This window comes from Molothrus aeneus, chromosome 2 (genome assembly GCF_037042795.1).
Source record: "Molothrus aeneus isolate 106 chromosome 2, BPBGC_Maene_1.0, whole genome shotgun sequence".
NCBI classification, from domain to species: Eukaryota; Metazoa; Chordata; class Aves; order Passeriformes; family Icteridae; genus Molothrus; species Molothrus aeneus.
The window spans coordinates 26,814,905-26,831,896 of NC_089647.1; the positions used below are offsets into that span (position 1 = coordinate 26,814,905).

Genomic DNA, 16,992 nt, shown 5'->3' on the forward strand with positions numbered 1-16,992 from the left:
CCCCTCCCATGAGTGCTCCTATTTTCCTTCCACTGCAGAGAAGGTGTGTTGAATGGCAACTCTATATATTAGGTGATTTGAGTATCAGAAGTGTAAAGAGACCTTGAAACTCTGAGTTGTCTTTTGAATATATGCTTCTATCTTTGCTAGTGAAAAAGAGGTAGAGGTAGAAACTAGATAAGCAAGTATTAAAGATTTTCATAGTCTTCATGAGGACAGTGTTAGCTTTTCTCAAGGTACATACTGTGGGACCTTTGCAGAAATCAATCTATATTAAAAAGTGCCACAGCAAACATTATAGGCCAAGTCAGGAAGCAGCAGTAATTGTGTGCCTTAAGTTTTCATCTTAGTGCTCAAATGCAGCTGTTAAACACTGACAAAAGCTTTGTAAAACTACGTAAATATGTACAGTTATAACATGTTCTTTCCTTATCCACTACAGCTTATTTAAAACCAGGGACAATTTTTGAGTATACTTATTCTTTCCAGAGGACAATACCTTAGGCTTGTCTACACTGAGTTTGGTTCCAATCAGTCTGTCTCCATCCACTCTGCTTCTCTAGTCTTGACTAATTTTAGAAAATCTGTCATCATCAAGCTCTTGCATGGCAGTTCTCTTCTCCAGATCCCTAACAAATAAATACAGGTCTCAGCACAGATCTGGCAACGCTCAGTCCTCAGCTTTATGTTTTGGAAAATTAAATATTTTTTTCTGAATTAACTCCCTATAATTAACTAAATACTGCTTTTTAGAAAACCCCAAAACAACCAACCAACCAACCAACTGCACTATGTAGAACCCCCTCCCCACGTTTTACTAACTCAGTCATGTAAGACTGCGATCCTTCATGACCAATGCCACAGGCATAGCGTGGTTATGAGCTGCCAGAGCACAGGATTAAGTCAGTTTACAGTACAGCAATTTCATATACAGCACCATGAAGTGTAACGACACAGCTAAATACTCTGGCACAGGATCAGTAGGGCTTTCATTACCTTTTAACATGTACTACTACCCGTCTTCAGAACATGGTGTCTCCTTTTGGCAATTCCCCTTTGCCACACATTCCCCAACAGGTGCCACAATCCGTGGGTCCAAGTCTGTGGATCTTGGGAAGCCCAAGATCAGGGCAGGCTAATATTGCTCTCCCATCACTACAGTTTCTCAAGGCTCAGTAGTGAAGAGTCCGTAAATATCTATTTAACTCTATTCTGGCTCTGACCTTAGCACAGTTTTCTAAAGAAGCAATTTTGTGAACTTTTACAGAGAGTTCTCTGATTCTCAACTCAAGATTTCTTTGATTCAGGATTACATCTTCTCTTCTACACCTTTTTTTAAGCAGTTCTACACTTGATGCTGAACTGAAAATCCCGGAGCTGCCTGTTAAACAGAGCAGCAGGTGAAACAGGAGCAGCTGAAGCACATGTCATTTCTCACTGAAGCACCTTAGAACTGACCAGCAGGATGGCACAAATGGCAGAAGTGAAATTCATTTCAAACAAACTACATAAAAAAAGCAGTAAGTTCCCTTGTCATCATCCTGAGCATTTATTTTTAAGTCTCTGATTTTATTCTGGTTATCCAAGAACATGTTCAATCAACATATCAAAGCTGAATAGCCCCCAGCAGGATTAACTGTCCATCTGTAACAACAGCATATACACAGCTAAGTATGTTCTTGAGGGGATTACAAAGCCTTCTGCTAGATTCTGATCACCTTACCTACACTTCAGCTTCCTGCAGTGGTCAATGGAAAATTCCAAAAACCCACACAGGCAACCTTATAATCTGCTTTTGCACAATTTCTTTGTGAATTGTGATTGCTTCTGTCCTCCCTCTTTGACTAGCCAGACAAGCTTAATGCTGGTCCCACAGGAAATACCTGGCTTCATGCACATTTTTAATGCAATCACCTTCAGTGTTATCCTTGGATCTTCCAGGAAAAAAAAGTTTTTGTTTCAAAACAAAATGATTAATAATTAATAAATGATTTTGTTACAAATAACAAAATCTCTGTCCCATGATACAAAAGTCCTTGCAACTACTCAGCAGCTTCTATTGAAATCCCACCAGTCTCCTTATTTCTTGATAGATAGGAGCAGCCAGTTCTTTGGCTTTCTCTGCTCCATCCTCTAAAACCTTTATCAGATGAGACTTGTCTTCCTGGAGTTTCTTGATTTCATTCCTGATAGGTGCAAATTTTTGGATAACAGCCTCTGCTACCACCATTTTGTAGTGAGCAGTGTCGAGACCAGTGGCTTGGTGCAGCACCTCTTTGATGCTCAGCCCCGCCACTGCAGCGTGGATGGACACCAGGTTGGAGACACCGGGGCGGGTGGTGGGCTCGTAGGTCACCTCCGAGGTAAAGTCAGTCACAGCTTTGCGAAACTTCAGCACTATTTCATCTGGGCTGTCTGCTATGGTAACAGTGGCTAACTTCTGTGGGTCTGACTTGGACATCTTTGCCGATGGATCTCTGAGGGATTTTATTTTCTTTGTTGTACCTTAAAAAAAAAAAGTTATGAGCACAGACAACGGTTTCTTATGACAATTGCTAGGAACAGTGTGCAGCTATATGATGAAGCTGTTTATCCTTGCTCAAAAATGAGCTGTGAGCACAATCATGTATGCTCTGTTTAGTCCTTGCATCCTTCCTGTCCTTCTAAGAAGCCACCTTTCTCCTCTCATAAACTGAATGAAGCCTGTTCCATCTCTCCCATCCTCACTAAGGAGGAACTTCTGCCGGGGCTACTTCTAATATTTTATGTGGCTTACATGCTGATTTCCCCCCAGATTTCTCCCCCCTTCCATTACTGCACCTTACTGAATGGTTCTGAGCAGTGGAGAAACAGGTTAACTCCACTGATAAAAAAAAAAGAATCCCATAACAGTTAAACTCCTTATTTCAGGAAACTCTTCCACTCAAAATCTCTTGGAAATTCTCCTAAATCTCAGTAAAAACAGTTTTTAAAATTCTCTAACTCAACACTGACCAGCTCTCTTAGATGTAAAGCACTGTTTAGATAAGAAAGGTGTGGGTGTTGTACAAACTGCTAAGATACATGCATGTACATGAAACAGATAAGTGGCATTAGGAGAATATTGCAAAGTACTTTAACAGCATCAATCCACACTGCTTCAGTTTTTCACCAAGAAAAACTGAAGTACCTAAAGTATCACTCACTTCATGGAGTACCTAAAGTATCACTTATCTACGGAGTACTCATACCAGCTGTTTTTAGACACCTAATACAGCCAACAAAATTACCTGCATACTGCTCATAGATGGCCTATGTACTCAGTGAAAGAATAAGGGTTCTTCCAGCATACAATTCAGATTGCCCCAGAAAGTGCTTTGTTCTGAAATCACCTTTTGGAAGGTCTCTTCTGCAAATTTCAAAGAGTCCAGGTAATTCAATTGTCTACAGCTAGTCAGTCTGAATAGGTCCCCTACCTTCTCCATTCATCTAGGATGTTTTGTTGGTTTGCATACACTTGTGAACTTAAGAAGGAATGCTTTTTGGGAGCAAAATGAAATGTTTTTTCCTTTTTTTTTTTCCAAATTGAGCTTATTATTAAATGGTAAACAGTCTCACCTGCATCAGAGGCTACACTCAGCTCCTCTTTATAGTGCTTAGTACTCCATTAGAAACTGTAGCGTTTGCAATCCGTAATATTCTCAAAACACCACTCCAGGTCTAACACCATTTTTGTCACTGAGACTTGAAAATTGAGAAAGGTTTATTACTGCCTGTCTTTTCTAAGGTGAGAGCTCCTTGCCCTTTTGGGGGCGAAGGTCTCTGCTGTGCATTCCTCTACATTACTTACAACAAAGATGCAACGCTTCATCCTTGCCCAATTCTTCACGTTTCTTAGCAAACATGCCATTTGCGCCATCTGACTCCTCCTCACCCCCCGGCCTATGACCTTACAGCTCAAAAATGGCTGAGAAGATTTTCCTTGCAAGTCTTCCTGAGACTAAGATCAAAAACGTTAAGTCTTAAGCTCTGTGACAGACACATATTGAAATACTCAAGCATATATTAAACACCCCTAAAAAAAATTGGAGCACTGTACATATAAACCAACAGGCTGTTCAGCATCCCTAAAGTAAACATCTCTGACTTGGACACTGAAGAATTCTGCTTGCTAGAGGTCTCTTGCCGTGCCATGTCTCCTGAATGAGAAACATGGAATAGAGACCCTACTCTAAAAAGTCCTGTGCTTGAAGAGCAAGGCTGACTGGCAGCAGAGTGCATCTGGCCCGCTGGACTAGAATACCAGATGTCACGTACATTCCTCAACCATGGATTTCTAAAGCCTTATATCTATCTTGGGAGTTCATTTTCACAGCCTCTAGGCTCTTTTTGCCAGGTTTTAATTTTCCACTCCCTTAATATCAGTTTGCCCCCTTTTCTTGGTCCCTGAAACTATTTCCACAATGTTTAAATCCATCTTCAACTTCGAAGCGCAGTTAAGGGAAAAAAAATAACCAACTCACTTAAAATGGCTTTGGGCACAGGAAAGAATTCTCCATATTTCTTGTTGAAATGTTGTGCTATATCTTGGGCTAGTTCCAGGTGCAGGACTTGATCTTCTCCAACAGGAACACGTGTTGACCTTTTAATAAAAGACAGATACAGGAAACTCAGCAAAGCTCTCTGGTTCTGCTGAAATGTTACTCAAGACTGTAACAGCTTCTGCCATGACTGAGGGCCAGACTGAGCCAAACACTCAGTCCCAGCTAGATAAAGGTGCTGTGGGAGCAAGATCCCAAACTGAACATATTCAAGGATGACCCTGCTTTTTGTGCTGAACTGAAGCACATAACCAAGGGCAAAAACAGCCCTTTGTGAAGACATATATGGCAAAGATACCTGTAAGAGCAACTCATTAAACTCAGCCCAAAGAAAGGTTTCTTTAGTATCTCCTGCTGCCTCTTCAGAGATCAAAGAGCGCATGCTATAGAGTAAAAAAAAAAAGTAAGAAAGATCTGCAAGGCATAAAGTGCAAGCAGCTTGTCATGTCAAGTCTCAGGAAAACATAACTGTTGTTGAAGAGTTAGTACTGAGGATGTATCAAGGGAAGGAAAGAAGAGAGTGTTTCTTCTTCATCACAATTGTATAAATCATGTGGTCCAGTGCCTCTATTGTCACAAGTGTTATTAGAGGATTAAAACTGCTGGATTCAAAGGATAATTTGATCTTCTGTATTGAACTCAATGGCTTGAATACACTTCTGGAGGGAAACACAATCTGCATCAGAGGACATGAGGAGGTGAAGAATCCATTACTTCCCCTGGTGATTCTTTCCCACAGTTAATCATACTTGCTAAAAATGTATGATTCTTTTAGATGAGGCAGACTTGAAATCTTGCCAGCTTTTGATTACTCTCCCATCCCCCAGCAGATTTTTTTCCTAAGGCTTACAGGGTATTCAGCTATGAATACTGGACATGTTCCAAAATAAGGAAGTTCACCATGCATCTTTTAAGTTCCCAGAAAATTTCAGATCAACATGGTACGCTTTCCTTCCGATTCTGAATTACTGGGCTTACATCCAGGAATCAATTTGTCCACCTTTATTCTCAACCAGCCAGTAAGGCAACCTAAAAACAGTTACAGTAGGAATCAATAGGAAATCACAGTGCCCTATAACTGAGAGAAAATCAGTTACCATAATCAATATACTTTAAGCAGGTCAAAAGAAATGTTTCCATATGCCAAAATGGTTCCATATTCACAAAGTTTGCCACTAAACAGAAAACATATTATCTCCATAAAAGTCTCTGCACGATACCTTGCCTTTTTCCTTGCTGGCTTTTAAAATTTTTTTTCTATTCTGGTGCTATTTTTACTTCTTTCTGTCGTGCATTTACCTTCTGTCCATTTTCCTGTCTCTTTGATCCTTGGTTCATCTGAGCTAGTACTGTTTCTCCCCCTCCTCCAGCTCTAAATTCTACTTCATGACTGCTGTTCCCTTCCTGTGTTTCTGTTTCTCACCAATTCTTGTTTCTCATATTATTTTGTTTACATTAAGACATTTCTTATTAAAGGTATTAAGTCAAGTTTCTTCAAAGAGATATTGTTTCTCTTTCAATTCCTTGTTTTGTGCTCTGGGTGGACAGCCTGCTGTTAATACAGATAGTAGCCAACAAACCACTGGCTTTGCTAAGGAAAGATGAAACACCTGATCTTATTAGAGATGGAAGTGACAGACATGGTTGAGCTCAATCAAAACAATGTGATTTCTGATAATGTTGTCTAAATTTCACCCTTAAATACTTGATGCTCAAATCACTCAAATATTTGACAATCAAATGGGACTCACTTCAAATAAAATCATTATGATATTCAAAATAATTCTGCCTTTTGCTGCTTCCTGTTATTTTTAGTTAAAATTAGGTAAATTAGAAATACCATCTCTTGGTCTTTTAACAGTCCCATGTTCCCTAGTATGATCAATTAACATGAAATTTCTCTAGATACATTTTTCTGAATTCACAACTGGTTAATCTTGGTTAGTCTGACCTGACATCCTTGTCCTCAGTTCTGTGTTAATTCTCTGTCCCAGTCAATACTCACAAGTTCCTTCAGAACAATGCTACAAAGTACATATGCTCTGAACATAAAAAAAAATTCATATATGGTGCACTGTCTTCAACATTTACTTACTGAGACAGTTTAAATCATATTATGAAATACAACCAGTAATGACAATGCACTACAAATTCTATTAGCCAGGCTACAGGCTTAGGCATGCTGAGTCCCCAGTCCCTCACTAGGGGCTGTTTCCACTGCAGCACTAGCCAGGTACTACAAGCTGCAGTCAATAAGTTACTCTTTTTCATCAGTATGAACTGGCCTACACAGAATCCCCCACTAATATTGGTATGCTACATACAGATAGTTTAAGTACCTCTACAGTACACTGCATAAAATAAAGCATAACTACTTAAAAAAAAAGTGTATCAGTGTGAATGTGCAATATGTATAATTAAAAATCAGTCTGTTATAATTGCCTAAGAATTATTCTCACATGACCAGATTTTGCTCTTTACAGCCCTGTCAGTAGCTTTTTAACCAGGCTAGATTTCAACCAGCCTCTTGAGAGTCTGTCATCCATTTCCAGTCTTCTGATCTAATCACACCCAGCTCCCCTGCTCAAAAAGTTAGCATGTTGACCTGACAGGCATTCATTCCAATGTAGCTGAACAGACATTGCCCATGGGCTCACATTCTGCCTCTTACTTGTACAGCAAAATATCTGCTGCTTGAAGCACAGGGTAAGTCAACAAACCAACAGTTCCTTCGCTATTCTGGCTGGCACGCTTCATCTGTTTGGAAAAGAAAAACAGAACAATCACACTTTGACTAATGGTATCAAGGTCTGTGATTTTAATTAATTAGAATTCTGAATAATTGAGTAATTTACTACATAGCTCTACAGAAGACAGTGTCATGTAAAATCCACTCCTTATGAATATATTCTGGTTTATGTCTTGTATCTATGAATTTCTCTACACTGTTCTAATATTCTAGTGAGAAAGGAACATAGGGTTTCTTTTGTTTTCTTTTTGTAACCATATTAATGGAAATGATTTCAAATGCAAAACCATAAGGCTAAGTTATTAAACTTGAATATTACACATAAATCCTACTTTTTAAATAGTGTCTTCAGCAATAAATTTTTGAAACACTTCATAATGGAGATACAAAAAGGTATTAATACCTGTGTTAGAGATCAAGACACAGTGATCACACACAGTCACCAGGACAGCCAGTGACAGCTGGGAGAAGCCAGAACTACAGAGGCAGAGTCCAGTGCTGTCTCCATCAGTTCTCACTGCTCCCCACAATCTACCCAATGCATTCAAGTCCTCTACTGCTCCCTGATATGGATCACCTAGATCAAGACAGGCTACAAACACTAATTCTGTTCTAGCAACGACATACCTGTGTTTTACTTTTAGCAATACTTAAATATACTAACCCCCTTGAAATCTGAATTATTTCATTAGGACTGATCAAATATATTTCGACTTGTCTCACACTCTCCAATAGATCCTGAATTCTGTCTCCATCCTAAGTGCCTAGGGTTCACGGAACCTAATTTGCAAAGCCTAGCACCTGTAACACCTATCTGTAGGTCTGGAAAGTCAATCCAGTCAAAGTAGGATTTAGGAGCTTAACTTTAGAACCTCAGGTTTGAAAAGGTTTGCTTTAATCTATGCCATGCATTAACACTGGTTGCTGTATTTAAGTTTTACTGGTTTTATTTAATTAAGAAGGAAAACAGGAAAAAAGAAAACATCTGGAGGTATTTAAGATTGCTCTGAACTCTGCAAGCCCAAACTGCTCTTAAGCTGTTGGGGTTTTTTTTCCCCTCTTTCAGATACTTCTCTCTCTTGTCTTTTTCTGCTTACTAAATGTCAAAATAAAATACAAGGAAATTAAATGTAAGAACTCTATTGATGCAGTCAGGCTAATGTAACACCAAGATTAAGAAGATGAACATTTGACACTCGTAAAGGCAAACGTTTAAGATACAATATCACTCAGCACATTTTTAATATTTATAATTTCTATACTCCTCTTCAAACATATGCCTCTTTTGAACACTCTTCCATAAAATCTACAGAGCAGCCACTCTTTATAGTAGAAAATAAAAAGCTGTTTATGGGACTCCTTAATCGGCAAGGCCCAAGGTTTCCACTGCGATATCTTCCATTACTTCTGCATTATTAAAAAAACACTGAAATAACACTGAATGTTCTAGCAAAATCAGTTTAATAACAGCAAACAAGCCTCCTTTTTAGCACAGTTTTTCTGCAAATCTCTGCCAAAACCACAATTCTATAGCTTCCAGCAGGAAAATGTTCACTAAGGGGAACAGACCTAGAGAGGTATGTTTTACCCCTTCCACCACAGGACTACAGAATTACTTAAACCTAAAGCAAGAACAACCAAGGTAAAGTTGCTACTTCATAGACGACAAGTATTTCCAGGATAACATTTCTACTCAATTCCCATTAATTTCTTTTAAATTTACCAAACTGTCCATACCTTCCACTGGGGCAAACGTAGCAGACGTGGCACATTAGTTAAGCACCCAAGAATCCAGGCAAGTTCTGCATGCTCAGGAACCTGAAAGTATGACATTAGAATCTATTTAAATCTTCCTCCTTTATATGCATATTTTCTCAAAGTCAGTAACAATAAATTACATCAAAGATGAGAAAACCATTTATTTCTGTATATTACTTTTTCAGTAAAGTCAAGTGACAAGCTAATGGAAAGTGTTGGACACTGCCAGGATTGAATGCTCTATATTAAAATAGTATAGCAAGGTTCTTGATCCTATCCACTCATATTCTAAACAAGGAAGAAAATGCTTTAGCAATAGCAGAGTTGAGCACACATGTAAACTCCTTTGCTTGAATACTTGGTTCACTCTCTGCAATATTGGCAGATTTGAATCTTTAAGAGGATGCTAACTGTCTCAAAGATGTTCAAAGCTTCATGCCTGCAATATAATATAACAACCCATATAGAAGGCAATAAAAAGTGTTTCTTAACAAGTAAGAACTACTAGGATTATTAATTGCAATTCTTTTGTTGTCACATTTTAAATAGAGTAATTTCCTAGCTAGCAGTCATTCAACTACTTTGGTGACCAATGTGTAAAAGTATCCAACCTCCAGACTACAGCTCAGTGGTTAGAAATATTTCAGGTTGATTCTTCCCTTCTTTCTGCCTTTCCCACAGATTCAGGGTTTTTATTAATTCCCTCATGCTTATTTGACCTGTAATCTTCTGTGCACAAGACGAAGTGCAACAAAATACTGGAGTAAAATGAACTTCACGGAAAATACTGAGCACAAGACTCCTATTTCATCTAGAAGGAATCACCATCTGGTTGAAAGTGGTTTCTCATTTCTTTCTTCTAGTCACGGACAGAGAGGAGATGGTGCTCTGTTGCACTTGTGTTGACAAGAACCCTTTTTAAAAGCTATGCAGTCATTGATTCAGCTCTGTCAGATGTTGCTTTCACAGCCAAGACTGCACGTGCGTTTCACTGGATCAGTGGATTTGACATTACATCAGTTACCAAAACACCCAGTGATCTAAACAGCATTTGTTGGGTTGAATACACAGTTCTTGGTCCTACCAAGTCATACTCACTTGCCATCTTCAAACACAGTCCTTTCCTAAATATTACTAAAGTGCTGAATATGCTGAAGAAAAAGCCTGATAAAATGGGGACAAAATATGTAGAAGTATACCAAAGGGTAGAGATTTCAGCTGGAATAAAATTCAGTACTGGAGGCTAATGAGTCAGCATTCATCAACCAAATTGAAGTAACTGACTGTGTATTGGTGTGTGAATCAGGAGGTTCTAGGCTTAAACCACAAATAATTTGTCAGACTAAATCACAGTTTAAGCTACTGTGTTTTACTTGGCAAGAGGGGCAGGTAATTTGGTTGGTCATGGTGCATCTGCTCAAATGTTACTCATTTAGCTATTTTAGTATTTCATCACACTGATTGCACAAACCTGATACAAAGAAACTGGAAGACGTATATGATGATGCATATGACACCAGAAGAATAATGGCTCAGTCTACTCTTCCTTTCACTGAGTAATATCCATGGATCACAATCAGGAGAAGCCATTCTCCCAGACAAACTCCATCTGCTTCTTGCTGCAGGTCCATTTAAAACTGCAGGCAAATGTCTTTATTAAACAACCAAAACACAAGAATGTAAGAAATAACTGTACTGGATCACAACAAAGGCAATGCAGCCTTGTGCCCTATTTCCAGGAGTAGCATTTGGGGCAAACACAGGAGACTACTGCTTCCTACAGTATCTTCCCCTCATATTTCTCCAGCATCCATAATTGTTGCACTAGGGAATATCAGAAGGAATATTAGAATTATCCCCGACCCAGTCCTGGTAATGTACCCAGATTCCCCAGGAATATGTCTAATCGTTTTCTGAACCAGCTGAGAGTGCCCACTTCACAACCCCATGGAGCAGCAAGCTCCAGAGGCTTAAACCTAATCTGTAGAGAAATAATTTATCCACTAATGTATCCATGTTTATTTACTGGTTTTGAATACCACCTGTTTATTATATTGCACAATTTGGTGAACAATTCCACATCCAGCTTATTCAGTGTTTTTCTGATTTTGTAAACTGTGATTGCATATACGCCTCAGCCTTCTCCTCTTCAAACTGAAGCAACCCTGACTTCTGAATTTTTCCTTCTAAAGGCAGCTACTCTATCACCTGCTGCATGAATTCCTCTCCTTTGTATCATATCTAAATCATTAGTTCATTCTGGAGACTCTAAAACTTCACCCAGTATTCAAAAAATGGGCACATTAAGGTTTTGCATGGTGACAAAACATCATCTCTGTCTTATTCACAATACCCTTTCTGGTGATGTGGTGATGATGACATATCATTAGCTTTTTTGAAAATTGCTTGTGCTGAGCCAATGATTTCAGAGAACTGCCAATGGTGACTCCAGGACTTTCTTTCCTGCATTTTGGGAAGAAGGTTTAGAATACTTTTACCCAGATATTTTGAAGTATTTAAAGATCTTCTACCCCTTATTTGCCTGTCCACTCTGTTTTATGAGTTCTTTTGAAATTCCTTTCCTTGGCATAGCATTTGGCTACACATAAGGACTTAGCACTGCCAGTGAACTTCTATTTACTACTTTCTTCAGGTCTTGAAGGAAAATGTTGACTAGAACTGCTCCCAGCAAGAATCCCTGAAGAACATGACTGCTGACTGTGCCATTCAAAAAAAAAGAGTGAGCATTATAGCCTATGTGGCTTTCAACAGTGATATGAAAGGAAACAGAGAAGAGAGATCTCATATTTGCATACATCTACAAAATGCTTTTCAGTTGATTCCTATTGTGTTAGGCAGTGTTTATTGTGGCATCACAAGGAAAACCTTAGTCAGAGAAGCATCACTTTTCACACAACTTTCATTAAAAAGAGTATGACTGTTAGAGAGGCGTTCTGCTTGCTTTTTTAATTTATTTTTTTAAAGGAGGTTACCCAATAATCCAACAAGGATTTCAAGAAATAAAAGTATAAAGAGCTCCAATTAATTCAGGCTATTCTGTTTACTCTTTAACCAATGAAAAACTCAATTTTGTTTGTATTTTAAAATCTGACAACAAACTACTGTCTAGAGCTACAATGTACTTCAGGACCACCCAGTTTTTCAAAAGACAACAGATAAGAATAAACTTAACTCTTTTCCAATGAAGACATAATTTTCTCAGTGTGCCCTCTCCTCCAAGTACATCAGTAAAAACTAATACAAATGGTAGAAAACCAGAATTACATCTCCAATTAACAAAACTCACAACCAGTGACAGTTGCTGAACTGTATGTCAAACCAAACTCCAAGAATGTCACAATCACTGGTAATTCTGAAAATCAGCTATCAATTAAATCCTTCAGGTCAACATCAGCTACTTTTATGTCCTGAAAAAAATATAATAGTCTGCTTTCAGTATAAACATTATTTTCTTGGGAAATATTTCTTGCAGTCTTGCTGAAAATATTTCCAGGAATAACAGTTTTTAAGTGCTCTATTTATTGTTTCCCTTAATAAAGTCAACTATTTCCCATTTAAAATTTTCCAAAACTTCTTACCCATATCCATATAGCAATCTCCCCTTTTCAGGCAGCCCAAATCCTACCCTTTGCTCTTCTTGGTAAATATAGCAAGTTTCTCTCTCTTTTCCTGCTCTGTGCTCTTGCTTATTTTAACAATTTTTGTTTTCTAATCTCAAACAAGTCTGTAAAAACTATCAACATTTCTCAAAGGGTTGAGATGGCCACCTCTATGCTACTACCAGGGACATATTTCCTCCTTCAATCTCCATTGCATTAAGCATCCCTCACAACCTGGCTTACTAATCAGTAATCAAAGAGTTATTTCCAGAGCAAACTACTTATATTCCTTCCCTGTGACCTGACAAGGCCAAGGCTGCCTACCCAGATTTCTTTCATTTTTTTAGAGCGCAAATATTTAACAGAGGTGACCATTTCCAAATGATAATGAGCAGTTATCTAAAAGGCACAAACACTTCTGTTTCTTCACCTGAGCACCCTACTCCTCCCTTTTTAAAGACAAATAGCTTCTTCATTATTTACTTGTGCAGCCATTTGAAGTTATTAAACTCAGGTCAAAATTCATACTTAGATCTCTGGAGCTTTATATGCGGAAGTACAATCTCAGGGCTTCTTTCTGTAAATCTATTTTTTTGTCCTTGATCCTAGCTATTCCTTACCAAATTCTTGTTGATATTCCCTTGCCACAGCCAATGATATATATATATATATGGAAAAGCAGTAGCTACTTTTAATCCAAATAATTCTACATGACTTTTTATGATGAAACATACAGCTGAGGAAGACAGCAAGCTGTGAGATTCAAGAACAGTGGGAGAGGCATGAATAGTGGAAGCAGATTTGAAAGCAGGCAAATCAGCAACACTGGGCCTCAGCTTTCTGAGGTTATAATACAAAGTTGTATGTTGGCAGCTGAAGTGGCTTTCTGCAAAAAGAGATGCAGGGTTTTATTTTCAGGATGGACTTCCTCAAGCTGCAACCTATAGCCCTTCTCTGTAAGGCACTGCCAATTTGCTGTATATCTATCATGTGGAAACAGCTTTCCTCAGCAGAGTAACCTCATTAAGGGCTACATTTTAAAGGGGCAGTAAATTTAAAATATTTAATTTTGATAGAGTAGAGTACAAACAAAGTCTCAGGAGGTAATTTGGATAGCTGTGTCCTAAAAGAAATTGAAACAGAGCGGGGAAAGAGTCCTACATTTAAAAAGAAATTAACCATTTTTTAGGACTTTTGTGTCTTCTAGAAGTACCAGTAAGAGCTTCTGCAAAATTCAAGAGGCCCTTTTCAAAAGCAAATGATGCTCACATTTTTCTTGAATAAGAGGTAAGGTTTTATTAATGTGTAAGGTTGCAGGCAATATATTCAAGATACTTAGCAATGTGTCTCTATATTACACAGCTAAAGAAAAAAAAGACCATAATAAATAGACTACCCTTGAATCAAATGCACACAGTTCAGGTACTCTTATGACAGAAAATTTGCCAGAGTATCCCAAATTTGTGTTCAAAGAAATAATTGATTGGGTAGAATAAGTTTATGGTTACAAAGGCAATATGGGATTTAAAGAACACGTTAAGCAATGTATTGAATTGGGGGGTGGTTATCTAGTTATTGTCAGTAAATGTGTTAGTATCTACCCCTCTCACCTTTACCTTGGAACAATTTAGTCACATATCCTTATTTATATTAGGTTAAAACATACAGAAATAAGATCTGCCTCTCCCTTCGGAAGAACCTGACCAAGAATATTCCTACTGGAATTAAGCTTTACTGGTTATAAACCCTGACAGACCACAGCAATTTGGCCAAAGCACCCTTTCCTCTCCTTTATTTATTATGAAATTAACTTATTTTCAGAAACATTCTCCTAGTATAACCCACAATACTGTTTGAAAAATTATTCTGGTGTGTCCAGAAGACTGGTGAAGAGAGGAAAATATAACAGCTACATAATAGTATAAGATGAAGAAGGTAAATTAAGGCAGAAAAGAAAAAAAAAAAGAGAAATCCCAGTGAACCATGACTTTCCTTCCCACTGAGCTCTAGTTATGTCTAGTCCAGTCCATGAGAGAGAAAACAGAGGAATGAGAGAAGCAGAATAATTTTCTAAATTAAACAGTCACATACTTCCTCTTATGACAGGAAGTTTTCAATGGACCGTGCTAAATTAATGTACTTTAATGAATTTATAAGCTATGATGCAATAGAAACTTTTCAGCCCCTCTGAAAATTGGATAAGGGGTAGTGTGAATCCATTCAAACTCTGCCCACAAAACAAAGCAGATGGATACTTCTGGAAAATAACAGCAGTGAAACGGTGCACACATTTATATTGTTGTATTTTGGCTTTTGGAGTTAAGGCTAAGACAAATTTGCAAATTCCCACCTCCCAGAGTTACTGCCTCAATTTGCTTGCACACTGCAAGAATACTGCAGCTGATTATACTCAGAAAATAAATCAGCCTATCCAGAAGGATGAAAACTGCAATTTTCCGCCCAGAAACAGAACATTATGTTGTCCAGAAACTTACAGGACTCCTCAGAGAAGTGTTCATGCAGCATATCAAGCACTGCCTGCTGAATCAACTCTGATGGAATTTTAGTTTCCCTTGGGACATTTGGCATGTGTCTGCTACAATAGATAGGTGGACAGGAAGAACAGCCTGAGACCACATAAAAGCAAAATAAGTTTCCAATATTGTTTTGACTGTGAAGCAGATGAGATACAAGATGGTTATGGGTAAGAACTGAAATGTGTAGTATATCCACCACGAATCAGAGAAAATGGGTTATATCATATAAGTTTACCATGTGTGCAGATTGCATACTGTCTTCCTTATTTACCCCCCCATAATCCTTTTTGGTTTTTATTAAAGATCTAAGTTTTATGAAAGATGACTCTTACAGCTTTTATCAGTTATGGTACAATTTAAGGAATATATTTTCTGTTTCTTCTAATACTGTCACGATATGTTGTATAAGTCATTATTCCATAACTTCTTTTTTATGCCCCCTAGGCAAAGGCAGCCACTTAAAGCATATCTTGACATTATTTTCTCTAAGAGGGTTTCATACATCTTGCAGCTGTACTCCAAATAAAAATGCACTATTTTGAAATATGCATTTATTTTTATTTTTTATTCTTACTAAAATTGTCACTTTTCTATAACTTCCTACTTGAGAAAATATAATTAAACAAGTTGTAATGAAAGAGCTTCTCTTACTGGGAGGCCATTTTACTGTCAAACATACACCATAATTGTTTTTCTAGATATTCTAATTAAATGTGCTTGTTTATAACTCTTCACAGACAATATCGTTCCAAACACTACCCTAATTATTCATCGCCATCCTTCTTGCTTCTAAATATTTTCAAGTTATCATCACTTGCTCTTTGTAGCCACTACTTCCCTAGGCTGGAATTCAAGTTTTTATATGGTAATGGAAGTGTGGGAGATATTTGTTGAACTGCAATGTATTAAGACCAAATATACAGCCAGACATTACCTTACTGTTCGTACATGTTTCAAAACAATATAATCTATAAATGGCAAATTCTGAAGCATACAAAACAAATTTTCATCCAACTAGCACTTTCCATTTATAGGTAATTTAGCTGTAAATCCAATACAAAAGAACACAGAACATATGCTCTCTAAACAATACAATAAAAAACTTGCCTATGCAAAATTTCTGTCACTTTTATATAGTTCTAATTGAAAGGCAAGGACATCACTGAAATCTGTTCTGGGATTCCAAGTGAACTTCACCCATATCCTTATCATAACAGCACCTTTTGGACCGAGTATAAGCATGAGAGGTATCTGTTCTCACCACACTTTCTCCCAGCAGTCAGTCTGTGATTCGTATTGTTCAGCCTTTTGCCACTTGCTTGTATTGAAAAGGATGATAAAGTGTGTGAAAACTCTGGACTCTGAGGTATTTCACATATGACTGGATTAGAGATTTGAAAAAAAAAGCCAAAGTAAGTGAAATAAATGAAACCCTTACCAAAAGGCAGAGGCCTTTTCAGAAACCAAGTAGCATCATATTTTTTCACATATGGCCAACATATTCCAGAGAAGCAACACAAACAGCAAAATACAGAAAGAGTAAGCCAAACAAACAAGTAAAGAACAATAAAACCCAAGCCCTTTTCAGCAATTCTAGACCACTCATACCCAGTGTAATCCAGAGAAAGTGAGAGGACACAACAGCATTTACATGAATGAATGCATGAGCAATTCCCTTAGTGGGGCTTACCACTACTAGCATACTTCTGTAGTGCAAGAATTTCATTCTGCTTTAATGCTACAGAATC

The 16,992-nt window shown here is 37.8% G+C and overlaps 1 protein-coding gene across 1 annotated transcript in view; it reads right to left on the reverse strand.

Moving 5' to 3' along the window:
* Positions 1 to 1,525: 1,525 nt before the first annotated feature.
* Positions 1,526 to 16,992, reverse strand: part of WARS2 (tryptophanyl tRNA synthetase 2, mitochondrial) — a 38,919-nt gene continuing 23,452 nt past the window's right edge. Inside the window, exons 3-6 of the mRNA XM_066569642.1 lie at positions 9,067 to 9,147; positions 7,252 to 7,337; positions 4,503 to 4,621; positions 1,526 to 2,505 (exon numbers count right to left, since the gene is read on the reverse strand). Coding sequence (XP_066425739.1) covers positions 2,057 to 2,505; positions 4,503 to 4,621; positions 7,252 to 7,337; positions 9,067 to 9,147 — 735 coding nt within the window. The 3' untranslated portion in view covers positions 1,526 to 2,056. The remainder of the gene's footprint in view (positions 2,506 to 4,502; positions 4,622 to 7,251; positions 7,338 to 9,066; positions 9,148 to 16,992) is intronic.